At 36.9% G+C, this 27,738-nt stretch overlaps 3 protein-coding genes across 4 annotated transcripts; all 3 read right to left on the bottom strand.

The window, feature by feature from the left end:
• Positions 1-2,261: 2,261 nt before the first annotated feature.
• On the bottom strand, positions 2,262-16,112 carry rab11al (RAB11a, member RAS oncogene family, like). Its single transcript, XM_079837259.1, has 5 exons — positions 15,688-16,112; positions 12,096-12,291; positions 6,826-7,019; positions 6,016-6,096; positions 2,262-4,793 (listed from the first exon to the last, which is right to left on the bottom strand). Exons 1-5 carry the CDS (start codon positions 15,725-15,727, stop codon positions 4,654-4,656), a joined length of 651 nt encoding a protein of 216 aa, XP_079693385.1. The 5' UTR covers positions 15,728-16,112; the 3' UTR covers positions 2,262-4,653.
• A 1,844-nt stretch (positions 16,113-17,956) lies between these two features.
• On the bottom strand, positions 17,957-25,181 carry rab25b (RAB25, member RAS oncogene family b). 2 transcript variants are annotated; one of them, XM_079837260.1, is made up of 5 exons: positions 24,852-25,181; positions 21,322-21,517; positions 19,207-19,400; positions 19,007-19,087; positions 17,957-18,860 (listed from the first exon to the last, which is right to left on the bottom strand). In XM_079837260.1, exons 1-5 carry the CDS (start codon positions 24,886-24,888, stop codon positions 18,733-18,735), a joined length of 636 nt encoding a protein of 211 aa, XP_079693386.1. In that variant the 5' UTR covers positions 24,889-25,181; the 3' UTR covers positions 17,957-18,732. The 2 variants fall into 2 exon arrangements, with proteins under 2 accessions (XP_079693386.1, XP_079693387.1); XM_079837261.1 differs by lacking the exon at positions 24,852-25,181 and adding an exon at positions 24,311-24,501.
• Positions 25,182-25,511: 330 nt separating this feature from the next.
• lamtor2 (late endosomal/lysosomal adaptor, MAPK and MTOR activator 2) lies at positions 25,512-27,495 on the bottom strand. The gene is made up of 4 exons (XM_079837262.1): positions 27,289-27,495; positions 26,580-26,742; positions 26,256-26,345; positions 25,512-26,159 (listed from the first exon to the last, which is right to left on the bottom strand). Exons 1-4 carry the CDS (start codon positions 27,354-27,356, stop codon positions 26,103-26,105), a joined length of 378 nt encoding a protein of 125 aa, XP_079693388.1. The 5' UTR covers positions 27,357-27,495; the 3' UTR covers positions 25,512-26,102.
• Positions 27,496-27,738: the final 243 nt, after the last annotated feature.

The following is a 27,738-nucleotide window of genomic DNA, read 5'->3' as shown; positions in this document are numbered from 1 at the left end:
GAGCATCAATGATTGCTTGCAGCCTTTTGTGAAAGCTGCACGGGTCCCTCGATTGTCCCGAGTGTCAAAGCTGAAGAGCAACATCGTATAGCCGCTGTGGGGGAAAATTCAAACGTGCAGAGCATGCTGGGAAACCAAAGAACTTGGGGGATGTTTGTCAAGAACAGTGGGCTGAGTCTCCGCTCAGGACAAACCAGAGACTCGAAACGATCACTTGAGATTACAAACACTCATTGATGCTATACAAAAGGCATGCAGACAATTTTGTCTTGTGGAATATTTTGAAATATCTGCATTGGGGATGTGCTAGAAAAAAAATCGAATCAAATGCAATGTCAACATTTCAGCAAGGGGTTTGCAAATGTATGAGCTGAACTGTACCTGCATTCCCATAACGGTTTTCTATACGCCCGACGAGGCGAACAGTATATACTCTCATATGTTCTTACATAGCAGATAGCGAAGCTGCATGTATTTATCTGTAACCGCTGCAGCGTCCGTTCCATAGAATCACCAGAGAACATATACATGATGCACTTAAGCAATTATAATGCCTTTCAGTATAGTACAAAGGGCAAATAATGTATTTGAATGTAAAAAAAGGCCACCCAACCAATGTCTAATTTTGCCTTTTGTTTGTTGATCAAAAAGTGAGCTTTAAGTTGAAATTCATGGCTAGAGAAATACCACCATATCTGTTTAGGTTCTTCCTCACAGCATTTATACAAAGCAACTTAAAAGGGAAAAAAAAAATAAAAGTCTTATAGCTGTTTCGTAAGATTCTATTTTGCTAACATGCATTATTATTTCATAGACAGAGGAAGAGGTCAGTATCTGGATGTTATTTATGAATATCTTTAATGAAGCAAACATATTTATAAGTAACTTCAAGACGTTTTGTTTTTTAATTAATAAATTAAAAAAGTTAATATATTTCTAAAACGCATGAAGTTGATTTCTACTAAAATGATTAAAACTATAGAATTTTTATTTATGAAAGTTAGAAAAATCCTTCACACTTCTGACAGCATAAAACGAGTGGCGTGGGGTTTCAAAGGCTTATATTTTAAAACGTGCCGTTCTAACGTGCGCATTAACGGCAGAAATATTTTATAGCATTCGGGGAATTTTAGTCACTTCAACTTTGTGCCTCAATACCGCGTTTTTGCATACTAGAAGCACTCAGAAGTGTTGTGTACTCGTCCATAGCTGAGTGAATAAAGGGTCCCTTCCTTTTTTTTATTATTAAATTGCTTTGTTTTTAAATGCAATTGTTACGAAGCGATAACAGGCTGAAGTATAACAGGGTGAAACTGAAAAACGATTGTGCATAGTAATACGAGCAAAAATCAACTACATGTAACAATGTTCCAATTTCCAATCGTTTCAAAATATGCATGACAAAACTTGAAAAAAAAGAAAACAAAAAAAAAAATCAAATCACTTTTTTTCTGCAAATCAGACATTCCGTTATCATATTTGTTTCCAGATTATGTGAACGGAATGCAGGTTTCGAGCACACTCACAGTAATACCGTTATTTGCATGTAACTTGTATCATCTCTTAACTGGCAACCTGTTTTGTCACATACAAATGAGGCTTATGTACAAAGCACACTCAAGGGCTGATGATTACGTTTCATTATTACCGAGAGTGTCTCAAACATGTCAAAGCGGTGAACTATTGTTTACAAGATTACACGGAGAAGCATAGTCTCTCAATACTTACTTCATGGTGAACACGCATCTCGACTTTGTTTTGGCTCTGTGGTGGCAATGATAGTTGTGTAGTGGTTTCAATTTCAGTCAGACAGGAACATGGGGAGGGGGGGGTTAGGATGGTCATTGACGTGACCTCGCTTGGGATGAGTTACTCCAGTCCGACAGTCTGTATTTGGTAGCTTCCAGCACAGTAGAAGTGTTTCATACAGCTCTCATAGTGGTCTTAGTGCATTAGTTTGGTCAAGCATCTCCTGGTACTAGTGTTCAATTTATTGTTGATAAGCGAGGGGTTTGCCATATCATAGACGAGGCTAGCCGATACTCCACGAGTCGTTTTAATTTCATAATTCAGTGTCGTGTCTACACGGGGCACGCAAACTGCAGGTTATTTCCTTAGAACATGTTCTTTGTGACGTTCATTTTTGATATTTGATCAATGTATCTATGCCATACTAGTTTGGATTTTTTGGTTATTTTCAAGAAATTGTATTGTAAATGTTTCTAATAAAACAAACTGAATAATCACTGCTACCCTGAATTCTGTTGGTCATACACCTGATGATTTGAAACAAAACTGATTTTATTCATGAATGTCATTTAAATACACAGAAAACTGCAAAAAAGAAAAGAAATCACCAAATATTTAAAAAATAAAAGTGCGTTCCCACGTGTTCATGGAAATATCAGGGAATTTTAAAAATCACCTGGAAAAGTCATTGAAATTAATAACGTTTCAAAAAAAAGCTCATAAATATTTCATCAGCTAGAAATTGCTCCTTGTGAGTGCAATCTCTCTATACCATGATTTGCCTTATCCAGTATTCAGGAATGACTGGAAAGGTCATGCGGAAGTCACTGGTCAAAAGATGTGGGAACCCTAAAAAAAAAAAAAAAAAAAAAAAAACAGTGTCTATGTAAACCCAAGTTAAAAAACCCGACAGCTGATAAACATCCATGTTCATTGAAAATGTATAAATGTATTTGCAGTATTCAGAGCCTTTGTTCAGAAGTCCCACTGGGAAAAGAACAGGCACGATGACAGAATCTTCCCAAAGCAGTAATTATCAACGACTCCAGCTAAATGGCTGATATTCAGCATAACAGATTGATGGCATTAGCATAAATCTTTCATGCAAGGCATTTAGGGAAACACCTCGTGTCGTGTATTTAAACAAATTACAACACTACTATAAAAAATAAAGCCAATAGCACAACCCCGGCCTGCCCGTCCTGAGGCGAGGAGAATCTGAACGTCACAGCAAACGTACGCAAAGATAAAACCACACCAAAAAGCGTAGAAGACAGAAAAGCTGGGACAGTGAGTGAGATCTCAAGAGACCTGCTGCTCTTCGGGTTACACGTAGCAGATAACAAGGGGTGGCCAGAGAGGAATTCGCTTCCAGTAAGAAAACCTCAGCAGTACATCACAAGCCATCAGTTCCCCTGCCTTGCAATATAATATGGTCAATGTACCCAATGATAGAAGCTCCTCTTAGAGAACCGAATCCCACCTGCCGCTCATTTTGCAAGCAGAAAAAAACACTATTAGGTCAAAGACAACACCCAGAAACCAGCTAAAGCAAAAGCAATCATGCAAATGTGCCACAGAAAGTACAACAAAACGATATAAAGCAGGAAAAAAAATGTCTGACCCGCATCTGTTCTCTGAGTAGGGGTAGGTATATGAAGGAATAGTTCACAAAATCAAAAATTGTATCATAATTTGAGAACAATTTTCATTTATAGATGAACTCTTCCTTCTGATTCTGGTTCTTTTTTTTTTTAGTAATTCTGAGGAAAATCAAAGAATGGACAATATTTGGGAAAATCATATTCCATTCTTTACCGTCATAACAAGTCTGTTGTGAAATTATGAGAATTTCAGCTGAACAGTAATAAAATTATTTTTTAATATACCACAAAAGGTGAGTTTCCAAACTTTTTCTAAAAAACGTAGGAAACAAAAATCATGTGCCTGAAAGTTATGCTGATTTTAATGCACAGCTGACAAGAAATGAGATGGATAATGACCGCCATGCCATCGGACAAGTTTAATGCATGGTGCACATAATGTATATTTTATGCATTGATAACAGACATCATAAATATAATTTGGTAAGTTTTGTTTTTTAGAAAACCAGATAATTCCCAACCCTAAATCAGAATAGACGATACTCTTACACTCAAACACTACATCACGTGCATCTGCCTATTAGCTCAACCTATTAAGATTGCTCTGATCCACAGAAAACACTCCCAGCGCCATGACTAGAAGGAGAAACCCTTCTGATCAATAATCAAGTGATGGAAAAAAACGGTTCACAGAAGCATGACAAAAGAGAGCAAAAATACCACAGTATAACAAGATCATATTTGCATTCAATAAATACAAAAGAGCCGTTACAGTGTAAGAATTGACCGAACAGGCGGCTATGATGATCACAAAGTTGTCAGACTACTTCTGCGGTTGCACACTAAAGGGGAATAAAAATATATAATTTCACAAGTGAATCCCTATTGTGATCGGAAAGCATTCAAGAGTTATTTAAAGGTAGCGTTACACATTCTAAGCACTTTTTCCTCGTTCTTCCTGCCCATTGTTTGTAAGCAGGCAAAAAGTGCGGGAAATAAACAAAAAAAGAGCAGCCACGTCTGAGCGCCCCAGCTAACTGCTCATTTCTAATTAGTCTGAAACAAGAAGCATGGCCTCTTGGTTCTGAGAAAATGCTTGATCCATTGAATTTCAACATCTCTTATTGTCCTATTTTTAAGATTACTGATTCTGGGCATAACTAAGTAAGTCCGTTACATACATTAACCACACCACGCACAGGGAATACAACGCAGTCGGACGGTCACGGTCATCAACATCGCAGCCCGGCCCAACAAAGTTGTTGATTTTCCCCGGATCCCACGGTGGCGCTGTGGCAGCTCAGTTATTCTGACAGCAGACGCCCTGCTTGCCAGAATTCTGTGTAGGCTGTACAGTAATGGGAACCACTTTGGAGCTGGGGGAGAAGCTGTCTTCGCCACGCCCTGACATCTGCCTCTGGGACACGATACGGTAGATTTCTGTGTGAGAGAGAGTCGGGCAGAGATTCCGGCATTACGGAGGGTTACCTGATAAAAGTCATCATTCAGGTATGCTACTGACAGTTCAGCTGCGGTTCAATGTCACACAGAAATGAACAGTGCACCTGTGAAACACTGTGTGGCTGAAGAGGCATTTCCCAGGCAAGCCAAAAAAATCAACATAAACAAAAGAAAAACTGCAAAAAAGCAAACCACTATTTCTGTGAGGTCAAACTTTTAAAGTTTGACCTCAAAACACAGTTTCACTCATTCACAGGAAAATCAGAGTATTTCTGTGGCTTGGAGTTTGCCGCCATCTAGAGGCAATACTTGATAACATACACAAGCGCTCTAGTTTTGAATTGCATACTACATCTGAATATTACATAAACTGCCAAATAAATACACCCCCCTCCTTATTTTAAATAAAGAAAAATGTTCCCCGTTTGTTTTTTTGATTTTTGATTTTATTTTTATTACAAAAAAAAAAAAAAACATGACTAAGCAGAAAGTATCTGTATTGGTTAACATTGGTTAATGTAATGTGAACTAAGATGAAGGACTATTTTTATTAACTGACATTAACATAGAATAATAAATACAGTAACAAATGTAATGCTTGTGGTTAGTTAATGTTAGTTAACTAATGTTAAAAAATGAGACCTTGTTGTAAAGTGTTACCGAAATTTTTAACTAAACAGATTCCCTCAACCCCAAATTCTCATTACTGTAATGTGACAGAATAATAATATTATTTAAAACATAAATTACATTTGTAAATTTCAGGATGATTTTCATTTCTGTACTACAACAATGAGAATTGTATTTTTTTTTCTCCACAAATGGTTTTCCTCACACGGTAATGACAATACATCTATGCCACATTTCACCCTAAAATTAATAATAATAATAATAAAAATTACGACATTTGAAAATACCCCCAAATTCTCATTATGGCAATGCATCTGGATGTTTCCCTTTTGAGTTTTTTTAATGCCCATTATTCATGGTGTTTCTTTGAAAAATTCTGTAATACAGTACAAATTACTGTAACTTTTTTTGTTTTTAAATCAGCTTAAATTAAAAGTCAGCACAAAAAAACGATGCATTAATACGCTTCTATTTAAATACTACTTTTCGCATTACAGTAATGAGAATGTCTTAAAGAAACATGGCAGCTTTAATGAGATTCACCATTTTGGATGATTTGCTCAGGACTGACCTGTAAGAATGGTCTGAAAGGCAAGTTCAACATTAGAAGAGTCCAGCGCTGAGGTCTCCAGGAAGGAAAGTCCATGCTTCTCTGTAAAACACACACACACACACACACACACACACACACACACACACACACACACACAATTCAACAGAGCACTTGACATCTCCTAAACGCACACAAAAATATACATGTTTTACTTTATATCTAGCTTCTCAAATACATTATCAAAGAAAACACACACTAATTCTGAGATAAACAAGTAGCATGCAACATGTTTAAATCATTACTAGAGGTTGAGAGTTTAAGAGCATGGAGCTAGCAACACCAATTTCATGGATTCAATTCCTCGCAACACAAGTATTTGAAAATAAATGAAGTTAATACAACAGCACCTGTCTTCAGTGTCACATGATCCTTCAGAAGTCATTCTAATATGCTGATTAGCTCAAGAAACATTTATTATTATCAATGTTGAAAACAGTTGTGCTGCTTCATCATTTTTGTGGAAACTGTGATGCATTTTTTAAAGGATGGAGAGTTAACTTTAGTTATCTTTTGTGTATTTACTGTGACACTTTTGTCTTTATAAATGTCTCTACTGTCAAAAATTCTTACTGACCCCAAACTTTTGAACGGTGGTTAATATTTAATTAAAGTCTACCATTCATTAGAATTAATTTTGGGTGTAGTTTTATTCTGAGGTGTAACTTAATAAATGATGCCTTTGATTTGCCAGAAAAAAATGACTCAACAGAAACTCTTAATATGAGTAGCATGAGAATTAAAGTTCAAACTAGCTTCCCCAACACTAACCTGCAAACGCCTTGGCTTCATCCATAGGAACAGCCCTCAGATGGCGCAAGTCGCTTTTGTTCCCTACTAACATGATGACAATATTGCTGTCAGCATGATCCTGCAGCTCCTTCAGCCAGCGCTCGGCGTTTTCATAGGTCAGATGCTTGGCGATGTCATACACCAGCAGGGCTCCTACGGCACCTCTGTAATACCTTTGAATACACACATTTAAAAAGATGCATTTATTAAATGCGATTTTGAAATTTACACAACTTATTACGCAACCTAAAGTGCTCAATAATAGTGTGTATGGTCATGTGATTATTACAAGCTCATTCAGCTGCCCTTAATTACTTGGGATTCAATGGCATCCTATAGTAGAATACGGTAAGAGTGGGACAGCTGTTTTTACCTTGAATGTGCAAGGCCTTTGGTGTTAGTCGCTTACAGTTATTTTAGTCTCAGTCTCTTATGCTGCTCGATGTTGCAAAGTGGCATTTGTTAAATTAAATTTAAATGATTTTATTTACTGCACTTTGTTGTTCGTACATATAATCGGAAATCTTGTACAGACACAGAAAATAAGGTGGACATGGCAGGCCCTGAAATGCCATGTATATATTTATAGCTTTTTTTTTTATTAACTGAAAGGCCTAGAAACTGGACTCAAAATTATTCATATAGCACACAAAAGAATTTGACATCAAGGATGCCAAATGGGAAATAACGTTGTATCTTTATAGATGATAAAAAGCGCCACAAAAATGGGTATAAATCATTAAAACTTGAAACTTGCTTTTGGTCTCCAAATATTTGTATATACTTCCTGAATGTTATATCAAATCTTTAAGGTTCGGCACACACATTCCCACAGATTTTAGTCAGGTGTATTTTTTTAGGACAATACATTTCGAGATATCTCTCTCTATATATATACACATATACACACACACACACATACATATATACATACATATATACATATATATAAAAATATTATTATTATTTAAAAAAAAATACTAATTCAATCGCACATTGTTTCTGTAATTAATCGCGATTAAAAACATCTGAGTTTTTAATATTTTTATATTGTAATAATTTCACAGTTACTCTCCAAATTAATGTAGAAACAACTTAAAGACCGTATATTTTAAATATTTGTTGTAATGGCACCTTTTTATGAATGAAGGCCAGTATCACTGATACTGATGAAACATTAATGATAGACATTCAACATAACTGAAAGCTATATCAATTTCAACATGTATTAGGCTTTAAAAAATTACTTTTAATTTAAGTAATTAAAACACAATACATTAAGAGCCGGGGGGTGAAAACTTTTGAACAGGATGTCCAAATTTTTCTTATTTTGTTTAAATATAATTTTTTTTCATTTAGTACTGCCCTTCAGAAGCAACAGAAGATACTTGCATGTTTCCCGGAAGACAAATTAAGTACAATTTACCTTGATTTTCAAATTCAATAGGTTTTCACCCTCTGGCTCTTAATGCATTGTGTTTCCTTCTGGAGCATCAGTGAATGTTTCAACCTTTTTTAGTAGTTGTGTTTGAGTCCCTCAATTGTCCTCAGTGTGAAAAGATGGATCTTAAAATCATACAGTCATTGCTGGAGAGGGTTCAAATATGAAAAAGAGGCTGGAAAACTGAAGAATGTGCAGGACCTGGAGGATTTTTCTGAAGAACATTGGGCAGTTTAACCGCTCAGGACAAACAAGGGACTCATGAACAACCATCACAAAACAAAAAAGCCATGGATCATCCAGGGAACGACACACAGCACTGAGAATCAATGGTTCATAAACTTTTTATCAGGGTTATTTTAATAAATTCAGCTATTTTTTTGTCTTGTGGACTATATGTTAACATTTTATGTAAAATATCTTATTCAGGACAGTACTAAATAAAAAATAACATGCATTTTGTATGATCCCTCTAATATAGTTAAAATTATTCCCATTTTCACAGATTCTGCAAGCGGTTCACATCCTTTTTCATGCCACTGTATATATACCAGGGCCGGATTAACGTAAGGGCTAGGTGGGGCTCCAGGGCCCGAGCACGGAGGGGGCCGTGATTGGCCGAGGAAATGATTGACAGTCGATCAGGAGCATCTAAACTTTTCCTATTGGGCCGCCCGCCAAACCCCACCACGCCCCCACACATAAGCGCTGTTATTTAGGCTTCTAGAGTGCTGCGGGTGCATGGGAACTTCAAAAGCCAGGAGAAGAAACGACGCTACCTGATTAAACCGCGCGCGCATCCAGCAAGAGCAGCTGGATCGTCTCATGCACAGCGCTTACGAACTTGTTCGCCGCTTTCGCTGCTCTATTGAAGTTCTCAATTTTTGGTCAATATCTTGTATTGACATTGCAAGAGTCCAGCACTCTGTAAAGTCTCCTTCAGCACATCCCACAAACTTTCAATTAATTTATGGTCTGGACCAATTCATCATAAGGTCTCAGCCAATACATTCTTCATGCTTCCCTCCCAACCCTTCTTTCACAGTTTGAGCCTGATGAATCTTGACATTGTCATCCTGGAATATGGCCATGATAGGTCTTCCTACATGGTTGTTTATGAAAGGAAAAACTACACACTCCATCAATTAGGGTTAGAAGAACTGTTGCCAAACATATAACATGCTAGAAACAAAATATATATATTAGAGATCGACCGATATATCGGTTTCCCGATATTTAAACATTTTCCCATAATTGGGTATCGGTTTTGTAATATAAGATTCACTGATAAATGGCGCCATCTTGTGGACGTTGAGAATTGCGTACATGCCCGCCATTAAAGGGATAGTTCATCCAAAAATGAAATTTAGTCCATAATTTACTCACCCTCAATTCATCCTAGGTGTATATGACATTCTTCTTTCAGACGAATAAAATCTGAGGTATATTACAAAAGTCCAGGCTAATCCAAGCATTAGACATTTACATTTAGTCATTTAGCAGACGCTTTTATCCAAAGCGACTTACAAATGAGGGAAATAGCAGCAGCTAGAGCAGTCTAAGGGCAACAATATCAACAATATGCAAGTGCTGTTACAATTCTCAATTAATCTAGCACAGAACAGAACAGAATTTATTTTTATTAATAAATAAATTAGACAGACAGACAATGAACAGAATGATAAGTGCTATTCTCGATCGGTCAGGTGTTGCTGGAAAAGATAGGTCTTTAGACGTTAGAATTAGAATTGGATTCATAGTTGCTCTGTTTTTGAAGTCCATAAAAAGTGCATCTGCCCATCAAATAACTGCTCCACGCAGCTCTGAGGTGTTAATAAAGGCCTTCTGAAGCGAATCGACGCATTTGTGTAAGAAAAATATTCATATTTAAAACTTTATCAAGTACTCTTTCGGCCGACGCCTTCCCTGTTCAATTTATGGGAAAAGTGCTGAAAGTTCCTCTGCCGACCGAAATACTAACGCGACGTCATGTACGCATCTTGAGTTTCACTTTCAACATTCAACACTTTTCCAAGGAAATCAATCGGCTGGAACTCTACTTGATAAAGTTTTAAATATTAATATTTTTCTTACACAAACGCGTCAATTCGCTTCAGAAGGCCTTTATTAACACCCCAGAGCTGCGTGGAGCACGTTATTTGACGGACAGATGCACTTTTTATGGACTTCAAAAACAGAGCAATTATGAATCCAATTCTAATGCTTGGATTAGCCTGGACTTTTGTAAGATACCTCAGATTTTATTAGTCTGAAAGAAGAATGTCATATACACCTAAGGATGACTTGAGGGTGAGTAAATTATGGGCTAACTTTCATTTTTGGGTGAACTATCCCTTTAAAGGTGTTATGAACTGGCTTTTTTTATTTTTTTATACTGTTGTCTGAGGTCAACTTATGACGTTTGCGTGGTTTTTACATTCAGAAACATCATAATGAATAAGTAATAGGCTATTTTCTGCACTGGTTTTGAGGCTCTCTGAAAAACGATCGGTTTTGATGGGCGTGCCGCACTGAAGACTTGGAAGTAAACACCCACGGCTAGGATTGGATATGATTTGCATAGTTAATGAGCTTCAGCTCCCCTCAGTACATGTGGGGATTGTTTTGAAAGCGTCTGGAGAAACACTCACAGGACTCTCATCTCTCATCCACCTGCGATTGATTGGAATGTTATTTCTGTATCATTTCGCCCAATCATCAGTGAATATATTAGCAAACCGTACACACACACACATACACACACACACAAGAAAGGTCATAGCCCGTCTGAAAAACACATAGCCCCGGGACTTTGGGTTTTGCGAGCTGGCGTTACAAGTCCGAGTCTGATCACGAATGAACCAATAACACCTTCTACATCCTGTGACCGCGTGCTAAGGTGTGTAATCAATAGATATCAAACGATCTGTAACAATGCAATACTAACACATATAAAACATGTTTACTAACATAAGTGTGTTGCACCGTTCCTGTCAGATCCAATATAGGAGGTACAGCATTGTGTTTTAATCTCAATATGTCTGCATATCCAGTCACGACCTGTATCTTGTTTACAATCGATTCCGCAGTGAAATAAAGCAAACAAACGTGCAATGTCTTAACACACGTGAGCTGGAACCATCATGTTTATTGCTCGACCCGTTTAGCTCCACGAGTCGTGGGCGGGCTTGAGGCAGTGCTTCTGCGTCCTAATATGTCAGTGGTCGACATATTGTGAGAGCTCTCGTTTTCTGGGCCTGGTGTCTATAAAAGCTTGACTAACAAGGACGTTTTCAGCTCTGAAATTGACAGGATATTCTAATATCACGATGAATTTTTATATACCAAAGGCTCAAAGGAAAGTTGATTTCTCAATTCATCACCCCTTTAAAGCACTGGGTTTGAGGGGAGATGAGTCAACAACGGTGTTCAAAAGTAAAATAACTTGAATCCCTTAATTAATAAACTTTATTTAACATTACAGCCAGTAATGCACAAATGAGATATGCACAAATAAAATAGGCTGTGTTATGTAGTTTAAACATGCGCTAAAAATAGACGAACTCAAGGAGTCACGTAATCCGTTTTGTCCCAATAAAGACGTAACTTTACATGAATTACATAAAACAGCCATGAATGAGAGCATGTTGGAAATAAAAGCGCTGAATTTATTTCTCTCTCTCTCGGTTTATGCTCATCTCGTGAAGTTGCGCACATAAACATGCAAATAATCAGTAGATCTCTAATATACACACACAACTGGACATAAATGAGCTGATGTCTTGATCGATTTTATTAAGACACTTACGCTGATGTGATCGCCCTGTATCTCTCCTGTCCGGCTGTATCCCAGATCTGGGCCTTGACGGTCTTGCCCTCCACATGGATACTGCGTGTGGCAAACTCCACCCCGATGGTGCTCTTGCTCTCCAGGTTGAACTCATTGCGGGTGAAGCGAGAGAGCAGGTTACTCTTGCCCACACCAGAGTCGCCAATCAGAACCACTGCGAATGACAAGGACAACGGTGCGTGAGATCAACTGGTTCAACTTTATGGTGCTTTTATATGCTATTGTGTGTGCTATTGACCCTGGAGACACATGTGACACTATGAGAGCTCTTTCAAGCATATTCCATTTGTGCACTGGCAAAAACCGGCATCCTTCCACCGCACAATAGCAATTACAGTCGAATGTTTCACACACAGAGGGTGTGTTTCCACAAAGCTTTTAACAATGAGTGAAAAGGGCAAGACCAAAGAGCAACTCCCTTTTTCACCCACACAGGCAGAGTTATGAAATACTAGGAATGTCTCTCTTCCGCTGATAGAGGCAAAAATGGAACACATATCAGGTAGTTACGATTTTTTTTACAGAAACTAATGCTTTGGACCCACTTTATATTAGGTGGCCTCAATTACTAACTACTAAAATTAATCATTTGATACAATGCACTTGTGTACATACATTTGTTTTTTACATTGTACTTACATTTTAAAAATTACTTGCATGTAATTACATCTGTAATTAATTTCTGTAGTTACATTTTATAATTACACTTGACACTTCCCTTACACCTAACCCTACCCATGCCACCACACCTGTCCATAACTTTACCCGTATCCCACCTCAATATCAGCAAAAGTGTTTTGCAATATAATATGAACAGTACATTGTACTTATTTTTGGATGACCAATGATGTTATTTAGCAAGGTTGCATTTAATAGATCAAAATAGTGACAGTAGATTTGTACATTTTAATAACATTTTTCAAATAAATGCTGTCCTTTGGAACTTCCTATTCATCAATGAATCCAGTTAAAACATGTTACAGTTTCCACAAAAAATATGAAGCAACTGTTTTCAACATTAATAATGATTATAAATGTTTCTTGAGCAGCAAATCATCATATTAGAATGATTTCTGAAGGATCATGTGACACTGAAGACTGGAGTAATGATGCTTAAAATTCACAGGAATAAATTACAGTTTAAACTATATTACAATAGAAAAGATTCATTTTAAATTGTAATAATATTTTACAATTTTGTTATTATATTTGCAGCCTTGGTGAGCATTAGAGAGTATTAGGATTCTTATTCTTAAAAATCTTATTTCTTATTATTAAGTCTTATTAAAGACTGGCGACCAAAAATGACTCTCACACTCACACACAATAAATCTCATTCTCAAATCTGTATATTCAAACTATCATGTCCCGTTCAGTTTGGACATTTGAGAACCAATTGTTTTTGCCTTGTGTCAAATAAAATTTATTTAGAATTCGAATTTTTTTACATCTGAACATGGAAGTCAATGAGATTTCAAAGCTTCAGTGGATGCAAGGACTATCAGTGAATAACAACTTGCATTTCAGTCTGTTCTTCACACAACGTTATCGTATAACATCACAAGACCTAAATATGACACGAAGGGGATTAAATGGTGATTAAATAATGAAAATTTTCATTTTCATTTAACCTAAATCTAAAACAATCTCTGCTAATACTGTCAATTCATCAACATGAAAGAATACATTCCACCAACACACATCTCAGCTTTATTTGTTGTAATGATAATTGTCTGAGTTAAACACACAGGAATGCACTTTGACAAAGACTTTGCTTGTTTTAAAGCTAGTGGAAGGGCATGTTTAAAGAGCAGAGCGGTGATTGAACAGCACAGATTGATTCATGATCAAACAGCAAAAGGTGACCGGACATCTTAAACACACACGGAGGTCGAGGGCAGAACTTTGACTAATGGAAGTGTCAAATCCAAGGACATAACCACCACAGACATTAACGAGGTCACAATCATCATTAGTATTCACATTAGTCTGTCACTTTAGGAGAAATTCTTAAACAAGACAAACGGATGATCCGTGTGATCTAATCTTCCAGATTTCTCCTGCATTAGGAAACAAATAGGCCATGACCTCAGTGAGTTTTAAAAACCTCCTGAATGCAAACCCAGCCTGAGAAAGACCTGATTTATACAGGTCCTACCAGTTTAACTGTGCTTTTATTGCAGACACTATTGAATGAAACTTCAAAATCAGTTTTACACAAAAGGACAAAATGTTTTTTTTTCCTTTTCCATGTGACACTTGTGCTTTAAATGTTCAAATTGTCTGTTTCCATATCATCAAAAGTCTGATTTATATTAAATATAAAACAAGACACGTTACGAGAAGCCAATCATGTTGTGTATTATCCTCCTAAGATCCAGGAAAATTTGTTTGAATTTAGTATTTTTTCATGTCATTACATTGTTTGGAGCATAAGAAACAAATGGGGGAATAAAAACCTTTTGAAAAATTATATTCTATTCATATGTTATGCTATGTCCTCATAAGTGGACACCACGACTCAAATAAAATAACAAATTTTGTATTCACCAATCAATTTGTAGGTTTCAGGATTTTTTAACCACACTTTGTTTAAAGATGATTCTCAACTATGTTATGTAATGTATAACAGAATGAACTGATATACCATTTTACTTTAAGCAATATATTATGCAATATATCTATACTGTCTCTAATTTGCATATTAATGTGTTCTTGGAGCAACATGTAATGAATGAGAAGTGTAATACCGGGAAAATAACATTTTCATAATATTTTATAGGAATATTGATGTGTAATTTCCTTCCCTATTCACTTGTTGTGTCTCCTAAAATGCCTGATAAACATGATTTAGGTCCTGGTGCCCTCTACAGAGGACATGTATGAAACAGAAAGCCCTGTTTTGTAACAGACAGACATATTTTGATTGGAAACCCCATAACATTTTCCTGAGATGTTGATTTATAACAAACAATTAGAAAATTACAAAATATATTTCCATAAGAGTGCTAAATTGATTCATCCAGTCATTTTTAAAGACCAAGGAGACGTGGTTGTCCTGGTGAAACCTCAAAACAAATGGCATCTCTGAAAAGCCCTGAATGTGTCATGTATGGTGTCAGAGAAATTCACTAAATAATGTCCTTGTATGTGGACAGGTTATATAATCAAGTAAAAAAACGACACTTGATTAAATGATTCATATGTTTATGTATTTGCCCTGAATATCCATTTTAACATGATAGTGGAACAGCTAACTTGCTTCTACCTGCTCTAAGATGAACATTAGCTGGTTGACCTGCCACCATATCCCAAAAACCAGCTTGTCCACCTTAAGCTGGTATGACCAGCTGATCCAAGGTGGTCTCTATTGAACGACTTGGACCAGTTTGAAACAGTTACCATGTTGCAAACCACAGGTTGAATATGCTAACCTGTGTTTTAGAATATACATACTATAACAAAACCGAGATATGCCGCATACGAAGACGACATGCAGGAGCTCATCTGAAAGTCAGCTGTTCAGGAAGTGTAGTAACGTGGTACTCACCTTTAAAGAGATAGTCATACTCGTCCTCTCTACCCGTCATGACTTTAATCTTCTTACCGGCTTAATAAGAACTCCGTGTTTTTAAATATTAAGACGTTATGCTCTTCCGGAGAACCACAAGGTGCTCTTACATGTAATACAAAGCTTAAAAAAACTTTGTTTATGAGACGCATCAGCTGATCACGAGCACTTCATTACGCGCGCACTTCATACGTTAAAGAATCAAAAACAAAAACATATAATATATATCTCCTTCCTTTCGACCGTTATATATAATGTAATCGTTAAACAAAATAGGTCCCGAATGACTCTAAATTACACTTTGATACGATGTTGCTGTGCTACGTCAACCAAGTTTCGCCCTGCTGTCTCATCTTAAGGCAAACACTTACGTCATTGTGCTGCGATTATAGCCCCGCCTTTCCGGCGATCCGATTGGCCAGAAACACTTTCAATCACACGAGTGTGCCTCTGTCACCCAATGAAATGCTTGACGGGGCTTCCGCACAGGTGTGTAACGTCACAGGTGTGTCTTTTATAGTTGTCAGGAGGTATAAACACAACGTATAAGGATTAAAATACAATAAATATACATGTTTGATCAAAAACACACGAGGCAGACTGTCAGTACAGTAGAAAAACAGCTTAAAAGAAAGCAGAGGGTCGCAGGTGTATGTAAGGTGAGCTCTTCCACATTCCACAGCGTGACTTCACTCAGAGGATGATGGGGCCTGAACATGCCACGTAGGAGGTAATGAGGAGGCAGGGCTGCGCAACACCATTCAGTGACTTTTAATTTACAATTCATTTATTATAATTGCATTAAGGTAGTATCTTGTTTTTTATGGGTGTAATTTATATATATGCCCCCCATAAGAACAATATGCATTTACTTTTAATCTATAACATATTTAGATATATACGTTTAGCACGTGCAGAATGATAATGCATCAGCCAATGTGTTATTATAGGAAATAAATTGAAATATTTGCTAATTTAGCAAATGTAAAATTATTCAAAGAGGCTATTTTACCTCACTACTGGGGTAAGAAGCCCCCGGCTAAACTTTAACAGCATGTATAAATGACTTTGATATATAATTCTTATATATTTTTCTACGTTTCATTAATGTAAAATACTAAATAAACTATTTTATTTAAAATGTAATTATAACGATTCAGTTCAATAATTAAATAATCGATGAAAAAAGCAGAATCCCAACAAAATAGATTTATCTGACAGGTAAAATTATTCTGTGATTTATATAGACATATGAATATTTACATATTTAATTGCCCATATTTGTTTATTTGATATGTCATAATAGCAACACTATGAATGCAAATTGAACGATTTCACTCAACTAAATTATAGGTTTTTAATGAAAGCGAAGATGTCTGAAATGTACATCTAATTTATGGAATACTGAATAATAACCCCATTAATTACAGTAATTATTACATTTAAAAATAATAACACTATAGAAACATGTCACTCGGGACCTTGTGTACAAATTCAACTTAACTACTATGTACTGACATTTAAATGAATCATTTGATACAATGCACTTATTGTGTACATACGTGTTTTGACAATATTACTTACATTTGAAAAAAATGCCCTGCATGTAATTACATCTACTTAATTTTTTTGTTACATTTTTAATTGCACTGTTGACTCTTCCCTTACACCTAACCCTACCCTTAAACTTACCCATGCCACCACACCTGTCCATAACTTTACCTGTATCCACATCAATATCAGCAAAAGTGTTTTGTAATACAAAATGAACACAAAAAGAACATTGTACTTATTTTTTGATGAAAGTACATAGTAGTTAAGGCCACCTAATATAAAGTGAGACCCAATGTGGTGTCATAGATCACTATTTTACAGAAACACAAAATTAGATCAATTAACCTCAAAACTGTTTCGTCTGACTAAATCTCACAAATGTTGAAATTCAGATGAAATTACAAAAATATTGATATATGATAAAAATATTGTAGCCAGTCATTAAAAGTGCTGAGATGAAATTTTGTGTCATCTATGATCAGGAGAAAAAATTAAGGGGGGTGGGTTTGGGCACCTTCCCCCGACTATATATATATGTGTGTGTGTGTGTGTGTGTGTGTGTGTGTGTGTGTGTGTGTGTGTGTGTGTGTGTGTGTGTGTGTGTATATATACACATATGTTGTTACTTTACACATTTTTCAAACTGCACTTGAAATTCATTGTGATAAAAAAAAACTATTCAGACATTTTTCTTACATAATGTTGCTTTAATTATTATTTGAAAATGACATACTGGATTTATTTTCTTTTTTGCTTTAACAAAAGCAATTGATAACACCCCCAGCATCAGCAATCGGATTATCATAATGATAATGACAATATAACATGCCAAAATGTCAAGCATTCATTAAGATTAATGAAGATAAAAATCAGCACTTAGCTTTATATTATATTTTTATAATTGCAAAAAATATTGATTTAGTGCTGATTCGTCTTAAATAATAATAAGTTAGTCTGGTTATTTTGCAACGATCTTCATTAGGCGTGTTAAATTAATCAAATTAAAAAAACTAATGTGAATACATGTGTAAATGGAAAAATATGTTCTTTCCTCAAACTTACTTACTAATTAAAGTGATAAAGTTTAAATCTCCAGCATGTATTGTTATCAATATGTCGAGTAAGATGAACTGCTTGTTATATTCATCATTTATAAATCATCTTGGATAAAAGCGTCTAGTAAAAATAAAATGGAAAAAAAAAGTTTGGCTTGACTTTTCTAAAATAATACAAACAAAAATCTCCTACTAAGAGGAAACATATAGGGAAAATATTTTTTAATTAAAATGTATAATTTACACGAATCCTTGTCAAACATGCATAATATTTAGGAATACAAATATGGCTATGTCAGTCAATGAAATGAATTTCCTTTTGCTTTTTGCTATTCTGGTTCTTTCTTAATGATAGCTCTACTGCACAAGCTGAATGAACAACTTCATTAGGACCCTTCCCGTCCAGAATGTTCTTTCACATGTTCTTGCAGCAGGCCCTCTTCTCCTCCTGAGCGCCGTCTGCTGGAGCATTACTTTGGGACAACGTCACAGCATTGATAGAGCCTCGTGTCACTTCCTTGCTGCTCACCTTTTTATGGATTTCTGAGAGAAACGGTAATAACAACATGATTATGATAATGAAGCCAAGTGCTTGCCTACACTATTTCAAGCCTGACTGAAATCCAGAGGGCAAGGAACACATGTAAAGTACATGTAAATAAGGTCTGATGTGTTCAGAATACACACACCTGAAAGCACAGTGTTGAATGCCGCCTCAACATTTATTGATTCCAAAGCCGATGTTTCCATAAACAGAAGACCATTCTTTTCTAAAGAGAGAGAGAGAGAGAGAGGAAAAAAAGATATTAATAAAAACTGACTTGGGGTTGCTGGACTATACATGTTTTATATATTATATGAATAAAATAAAGCAGTCTTCGATGATGACCTGCAAAGTCCTTTGCGTCCTCTGTTGGAACGGACCGCACTTCTGCCAGGTCCGATTTATTGCCCACAAGCATCACTACGATGTGAGCATCTGCGTGATCGTAGAGTTCCTTCAACCAGCGCTCGGCACTTTCATACGTCAAGTGCTTTGAAATGTCGTAGATTAGTAGCGCTCCAACTGCTCCTCGATAATATCTGAAGCATAGGAAGCCAGATCGTATCAGGTCAGGCGACTGGATTTACTTCCTTTTTTGAGTGAATAGAACACTGTCATAAAACATTACGCCATAGCAGAATGACAACAGAACATTATTTAGAGGTGAGAAATGAATCATCGCAACCGGTGGTGAAATATGCTATGCTACATTTTTCTCAGTTTATTAAAGAATAGCTGAATGACAACGAACATACAGTCAATACTGTATTTGCATATACACATATTCAAAGTACGAGTGAACTACTTAAAGGGACAGTGCACCTAAAATTCTGTGATCATCTCCTCGCTGCTCTGTTCCATACAATGAAAGTGGATGTGACCATGATTGTAGAGAGAATAACTTTCACAAAAGTTATTGTATGGCTTCAGAAGAATTACATAGCAAAGTAAATATGTTGACTGAGTACAGTTGGAACACCTTGAAGGGATAGTTCACCCAAAAATGAAAATTCTGTCATCGTTTACTCACCCTCAAGTTGTTCCAAACCTGTATGAGTTTCTTTGTTCTGCTGAACACAAAAGAAGATATTTTAAAGAATGTTTGAAACAAAGCAGACCATAGTATTTTTTCCCCTACTATGGTAGTCAATAGTTGCTCTCTCTGCTTGGTTACCAGCATTCTTCAAAATATCTTCTTTTGTGTTCAGCAGAACAAAGAGACTCATACAGGTTTGGAACAACTTGAGGGTGAGTAAATGATGACAGAATTTTCATTTTTGGGTGAACTATCCCTTTAAGTAACTTTAATAGCCCGTGATTTTTTGGCATAACATTATGACCACTCACAGGTGAAGTGAATAACACTGATTTTCTCTTCATCGCGGCACCTGTTAGTGGGTGGGATATATTAGGCAGCAAGTGCACATTTTGTCCTCAAAGTTGATGTGTTAGAAGCAGGAAAAATGGGCAAGCGTAAGGATTTGAGCGAGTTTGAAAAGGGCCAAATTGTGATGGCTAGACCAGGGGTTTTCAAACCTGTCCTGGAGGACCCCCAACACTGCACATTTTGTATGTCTCCCTCATCTAACACACCTGATTCAACTCATGAGCTCATTATTAGAGACTGCAAGACCTGAAGTGGGTGTGTCAAATATGGGAGACATACAAAATGTTCAGGGCTGGGGGTCCTCCAGGACAGGTTTGAAAACCACTGGGCTAGACGACCGGATCAGAGCATCTCCAAAACTGCAGCTCCTGTGGTGTTCCCGGTCTGCAGTGGCCAGTGTCTATCAAAAGTGCTCCAAGGAAGGAACAGTGGTTAACCGGCGACAGGCTCATGGGCGGCCAAGGCTCATTGATGCACGTGAGGAGAGAAGGCTGGCCCCTGTGGTCCGATCAAACAGACGAGCTACTGGAGCTCAAATTGCTCAAGAAGTTAATGCTGGTTCTGATAGAAAGGTGTCAGAATACACAGTGCATCACATTGTTGCGTATGGGGTTGCATAGCTGCAGACCATTCAGGGTGCCCATGCTGACCCCTGTCCACCACCGAAAGCACCAACAGTGGCACGTGAGCATCAGAACTGGACCACGGAGCAATGGAAGAAGTTGGCCTGGTCTGATGAATCAGCAAAAGGGGGACCAACACAATATTAGGTCATGATGTTATGCCTGATCAGTGTATATTACAATGGAAAATGTTTACTGTATTTTTTTATCCAATAAATAAGCATGTGAGACTTTAAATGAAATCTTACCCACTCCAAAAATTTAAATTTTGAAGAAAAATAATATATTTTTTGATACATTTTATGTGAGCTGCACAGCTGTGGTCAACATCCACATTTATGTATAAAAAAGTGTGGCATGATGCAGAGTAAATTATGAATTAGGGGCATATTTGCTTGTTTGGCCGCAGCATTTGTAAGTTCCTTAGATATTATACCATGCAAAACTCACGCAGAAGTGATGGCCCGGTACCGCTCCAGTCCGGCAGTGTCCCAGATCTGAGCTTTGATGGTGAGACTATTTAGCTTCACAGTTCTTGTGCTGAACTCCACTCCGATTGTCGTCCGGCTGTCATGATTAAATTCATTCTTGGTGAACCGCGACAGCAAGTTGCTCTTGCCAACACCAGATTCTCCAATAAGAACCACTGCAACAAAACAGAGAGGTGCATATGAGTTACAGAGTCTACACTCTTGGAGAAAAAGATTTAGAAGTTCTTAAATGATTGCATAATATTAAAACCAGGTTAACTGAATTTTTTTGTGATAAAGTATGTTTATGAGTTAATTTAATCAAAATCCACTAAATCCATAAAATGATCCTATGATGGAAGGAACCCTTAAAAAGGTTCTATGAAGTGCCTGACAAAAGCCTTTTTGCACAAACACTGCTTGGTAAACTCTTTAACACTGCAAAACAATCATGGGGTTCATCGCAAATTTTTCATGGGTGGGTTCAATGAGGGCCCTATGCCAAGAGAACACTATACAGTCATGACACCAAGTTTTGGTTGCATTTCTACAGTCTTTAGCAACACTGTTTGTGTCTAAACTACTTAGCAACACTGTTTGTGTAAAATCAGTTGCGGGTTAAAGAACCAGCCATTTACGGACTCGTGATGCAATCGTCTACAATGTAATGTTTGTTGTCTTGGATTTTTTTTGCAGTTTAAAAAATTGAGAAATAATTTGATAATAAGGAGTGAATCTGACTTTAAATTCTGATTGGATAAGCCACATTCCAAACATTTCTATTTGGCAGACAGTTTTATCCAAAGCGACTTACATTGAATTCAATGTTATCGTTTCATCCATTCTCTTGGAATCAAACTCATGACGTTGGCATTGCAGGTGCCATATACTACTGTTTAAGCTGCATAAATGCCAGGATAAATGCACACAGAAACACACCGAGACTATTTTTACAGAATTAACGTGTGCAAGATCATGGGTTCAAGTCCCAGAGAACACACAAATTGATAAGATGCTTTGGATAAAAGCTTCTGCCAAATGCATAAATGCCCCTTTATCCAGTGAGAAACTCTAACACCACTTCTCCCTAATGTCATACATTTATTTCCGCCATTTATAAAGAGAGAAAATAAAGCAGGGGTTATTTATCTCTACAATGTTCCACCATTTTACTCCAAGTAGGGCATGTTTCAATGTAATTATTATTCTTTTAAAGGTGCAGTGTGTACATTTTAGCAGGTGAGATTGCGAATTGCAATCGTCCACCGCTCACCCCTCCCTTTCAAAGCACATTGAGAATCTACGGTGGCTGACACAGGACAAAAATGTCGTCGTCGGAGAGAGCAGAGCGTGACTAGCGCTCTGTGGAGCAGTTTGTCCATTTAGGGCTACTGGAGAGACATGGCGTGGCGCAAAATGGCGATTTCACTGTAAGGGGACCTGTGGTGTATGGAGATAGAAATGTCTCATTCTAAGGTAATATACACATAACGGTACATTATGTAAGGTCTTACACACCACTGAAAACATAGTTATGTATATTATATTGCATTTCTGTCAATGGATCCTCATAAATACTACACACTGCCTTTTTAAAGTGCAACATTAAAGGTAGGGTAGGCAATTTTCGGAGAGGCTAGCAATAGCGAGCTAGCTTTGAAAACATAAGATCCCACCCTCTCTTAAGAGCGTCTCCAAAGCCAACCCTCCTTCAAAACACACCGCACACAGCAGAGAGCTCATGAGAGATGGCGCTAAACTACCTCATGTCTCAAAGCACATAACATTACAATAATAATGAACATAAACAACTTAAAGAGCACTGACCTGTACTGCCTGACTGCTGCAGATTCATTTCAGCGTTGATGGTGTTGCCATTGAAACGCATAATTTCGAGACACGAAACGCTCCGAGTATAAAGCCACAGGTTTCCATCTCTTCCAAATTACAGTAGTTATGGCGTGAACGCAGTGTAAGCTCGTTGTTTTGGTTCAGGAGGAACTGTAAAAAGTGGCTGCTGTTTCACTTGCGATGCTCGGTGTCTTTCACACAGAAAGCGTTTTTGCTTTGAAAAACACGAGATGCAGGAAGTGGAATGAGGGAAAAAAACACCAGGTCTAGAGAACTAAAGTTGAACAGATTTTAACTTGAGCAATGCTGTGTCATGACTTATGCGCGAGTCATTGCAAAAGACGCGATATACACGTCCGCCTATCGCGTGTTTACATTAAAAAAAACAATGGAAATGTGGCTCATTGGAATGGAAAACGCCTGTGAACTGTGTGAACGGTCCCTAGCATGAAACGCAGTGTTGACGTGTGTTGTCTGTGCGAACGGCGCGCAAAGGTATGGAAATACATAAGTTGACAGCAAGGTACTGGTAGTCATATCGAATTCAATGATTGAATGAACATTTTATGGTCCTATGCCTTCCATGGACGATATATATATATATATAGACATATAAATGCATTTAGACCACTTAACTTAGTGATTGCTTTCAGGACGTGAATAGACTTTCAAATAGCATAACAAAAATATGTTCTGGAACAAATCACCAAACCTGCTTTTAAAACATGTCTTATGCAATCACACATCTACATCCTTATGAAGAAATTGTTCAGGCTTGTTGTTCATTAAAACTTGAGACAGAAGTAGATCTAATCCTTGCATTAGTCTGCCGCAACAAACCCACACTGGATGAAGAGTGTGTACCAGTATAACACTTTATGAAAACCCTTTTAATTGTAGGTGCAAACAAGAATGACTCAAACCTGTCAGGAGTAAAGTCAACACTCCACCCATGTAGGACTATTATGACATTAATCATTTATCACATCATGTCAGGAAATGGGACAATGATAGACATGAAAAGGAAAATGTGTTTAAGGTTTAAGCATGTAGTACCCTATAAGAAGAATTCTCCCATGCACAAATACCTGTGTGTATTTAAAGTGTTTGATATTTACATGTCATTTTTGATTAAACCATCAGGACAGGTGAAAGATCACGATCTTGCTTCTATTAAATGGTTTCTTCCTGTTCTCGCTGCTTCAGTTTAACCGTAATGAAACCAGCACACAACGCAGGTCATTTTAAGTGTGGTTTGTGCTTTGCTCTTGCAGATCACAGTTTTACAATGGGCTTTAACAGGTACAACTATTTCCCCTCCTTTATTGAGTAACAGAACTCAATAATCTTGTGTAAACAAACCCTTGTTGTCATGGAAATCAGATTTCAACCAACCTATAGGACTACATTTGTTCTCTGGTAAACCAACCCTCAGAGCTTTACATAAAGGAGGAATTCAACTGCAGGTATTTCTAACAATACACTGTTTTTTTGTAGAATACAACAATGTGCAAAGTAAATGACATTCTCTACAAGCGCTGCAAAAACAGTTAGATGAATGCTAACTGATAATGAAACTCATCAAACATCAACATGGTTACATTAGATTCTGTTTGTCATGCATTGCAACCGTTACTATACAGAAGTGTCCAATCTTACCTTTGAAAACAAAGTTGTAGGCCTCATCAGACCCCATATTGTCACTCTTGTAAGCAGATCTATCTCCACTAATCTAGATTAATGCTGCATGAGTCAAAATCCCAAGGAGAATCAAGAACTATGCTAACCAAACTATGCTACAGCGGTTGACCTAAAAGAGCAGAACAACAGTGCTAAACGTAAATGAAATCCCACTGTTTATGGTGGTCAGTTCACTTGTTTGTACAAGGAACTAGCTCTGTTATTTAGCCTGGCAGTTCCGCTATGAGATGTGCCGTACCTGGGGGAAGGTGGGCGTGACTTTAGTTGCGCTCAAGTCAGGTCAAACAGGTAAGGCGAGAACAGGTGCAGTCATATGAAACTGGGCGCAATAGTGCACCTGCTCAGCCAATGAAAAGACGACATACACACCATTCACAACCAATCATTTTCTTTTAAGCAGTCTGTCCCGAGATCAGGAAGACATTTGCCATGGAAGAGCCCCTCCCATGGTACATGGCTGAAACATCATTGCTTGAAACAGAAATGTTATAATATTTCATCTTTAGATACATTGCAACATATGCAATATTCGGGGGAATAAAGTACATATAAAATATTCCCGATTCTGTACGGTTTTGTTTAAATTAATATTGTTTTAAAGAAGGATAAACAACAAAATATAACCAAAAACTGATTTATTTCATATTGTTGACACTCAACTCTATGGAAGCTTGTTTTAGCCACGGAATAAAAGAGGTAATTGCGACTTTTTATTTCACAATTCTGATTTTTTCCCCTTGCAATTGCAAGTTTATATGAGAGGGGGGAAAAAAACGTTAGAAATGCAAGATATAAACCCTGAGTTCCGACTTTTTTCCTCACTATTGTGAATTTATCTTTCACAATTCTCACTTTCTTCTTAGTATTTTGAGTTATTAACTCGCAATTGCAAGTTATAAAGTTAGAATTGTGAGATATAAACTCACAATTGCATGAAAATAAGTCCGAATTGTGAGATTTGGCAGAAGCACGTTTCCATTAGACAGCTTGAGCACTGACTGTAAAAAAGTCCTGAGACATAAACAAAAAAAAAAAAGGAAAATGCAATTCAACTGTATTAATTGTTATTCATGTTTATGCAAATACTTATTTTGGGTTTAATAACCACACAATTTGATACAGCAATCAACTTGAGTATGCAAATAAATAAAGCCATAGATATGTTGTGTGAAGGCCAAGAGCTTGAACAAATCCACCTAAAAGTACATCCTACGACGCTGCCACTTGTGTTAGTGGTTCCTCAAGGTACTGCACTAAAGCCTCAGCCTGTGAACAGGAAAAACAGTTATTTATGATTGTTCAAGAAAAAACATGAGACGTAAACGTGTGCCTTTGAGGGTTTATATACACCACATCTCTCACCTTGGCTTTAAGCATCCCAAAGCCGACTGTCTCCTTGGCATACATGCAAAGCAACAAGTTTGCAACACGTGTAATGGCCACCCTTCCCTCCTGTAATGACAGAGAAAATGCGCCACATAATAAAGAAAAACTATCGTACAACAATAAACGCCAACACTTGCAGTAGCTCATCATGTTAGTATTATTTCTGGCATGGTTTAATTTCTAAAAACAGATTATAACCTATAGCAGCTGCTGTGCTAAAGGTGTGCACATTTTTGCATCTCTCAGAGATCAGCATTCACAATCATTTGCTATAACCCAACTGTGCAATTTCATTCCTACCATACAATCCATCAGAATGAATTTCAGTTTGTCCTCATTAAAGGCCTGGTGTCCGTTTTTGTCGTAAGCCGCCCAGATGTTGCTGGCAATAGCCGCAGTGACTCTTGCATCGGTGTCTCCGTATCCAGAATACGCCAAGAGGGAGCCTTCGTTGTTCAATAACCTAAAATAAAACAAAACACACCACAAAAACACTTTGTTATATGACTTTGACTTGTAAAGTGGCTAAAAATTACATGAACACCAAATGACATCAGGAACCAACATTTCTCCGAACTAAATTTTTTCTCAGTGACTTTTTTTTGTAGCTGTTGTTTAGGTGGTTTTTAATGGATGTATGTCACTTAGTTCTCTTTGAGTTCACACAGATAAACATAAAACTTCATTTTTTAACATGGTTTGCTTGAAAAGTATATATAGGTTTTAAATAAATGGTATTTAATTTGATATTTAATCTAATGCAAATACATGTTTCCGATATTTGTACGTATTAAGTATTTAGAGCTAATGCACGAATTGCTAATGCGAATATGACATTTGTTAATGATTTAACATGCAAGACAACACTATCCAACAATACCCAAGGCAACAAAATACAAGATACCTCAAGGGAATAACATAAATATACAACATTATTGTTTCATATCAGTGTATCTGCCAGCTAAAGCTAGTAATATGTACAAACAAAGATTGAAATTCATATACTTACAGTGTGCTTTGTACTCCACTGGTGTTTGCTTGACTAAGTACTTGTGTTAATGCTTTAGGACGCAACATAATTTAAATGAAAAGAGCCAAAAATACCAATAAACGATTAAAATGTACGCGAGATTATAGCAACAACTTCCAGCAGCACAACAAGAACATCAGCTGACTTCTTACTTCCGTGCTGATGGTTCATGGGAAATGTAGTGTCATGGTAATGCATACAAACTGCAAAACGGTGGCCTAGAGATCGCTTGTTTAAAAAAATGAAACAATAATGATTTATTTACTTGTTTTCGGGGCATTATTAAAATAAAGGAAACAATGAAATGGTTATTTTAAGGGAATTTCTAGTCATGTTTTGGCAAATTATACAACTTTTCTTATATATTGGCGCTTAAAGGGTAACTAAACCCTAAACCAACTTTTTTTAGTTAATGATCTGTAATAATGG

This window comes from Gobio gobio (assembly GCF_949357685.1).
Source record: "Gobio gobio genome assembly, chromosome: 15".
Taxonomy (NCBI): domain Eukaryota; kingdom Metazoa; phylum Chordata; class Actinopteri; order Cypriniformes; family Gobionidae; genus Gobio; species Gobio gobio.
Note: the sequence above shows the minus strand (reverse complement) of the source record. Positions and strands in the feature narration are given on the sequence as shown.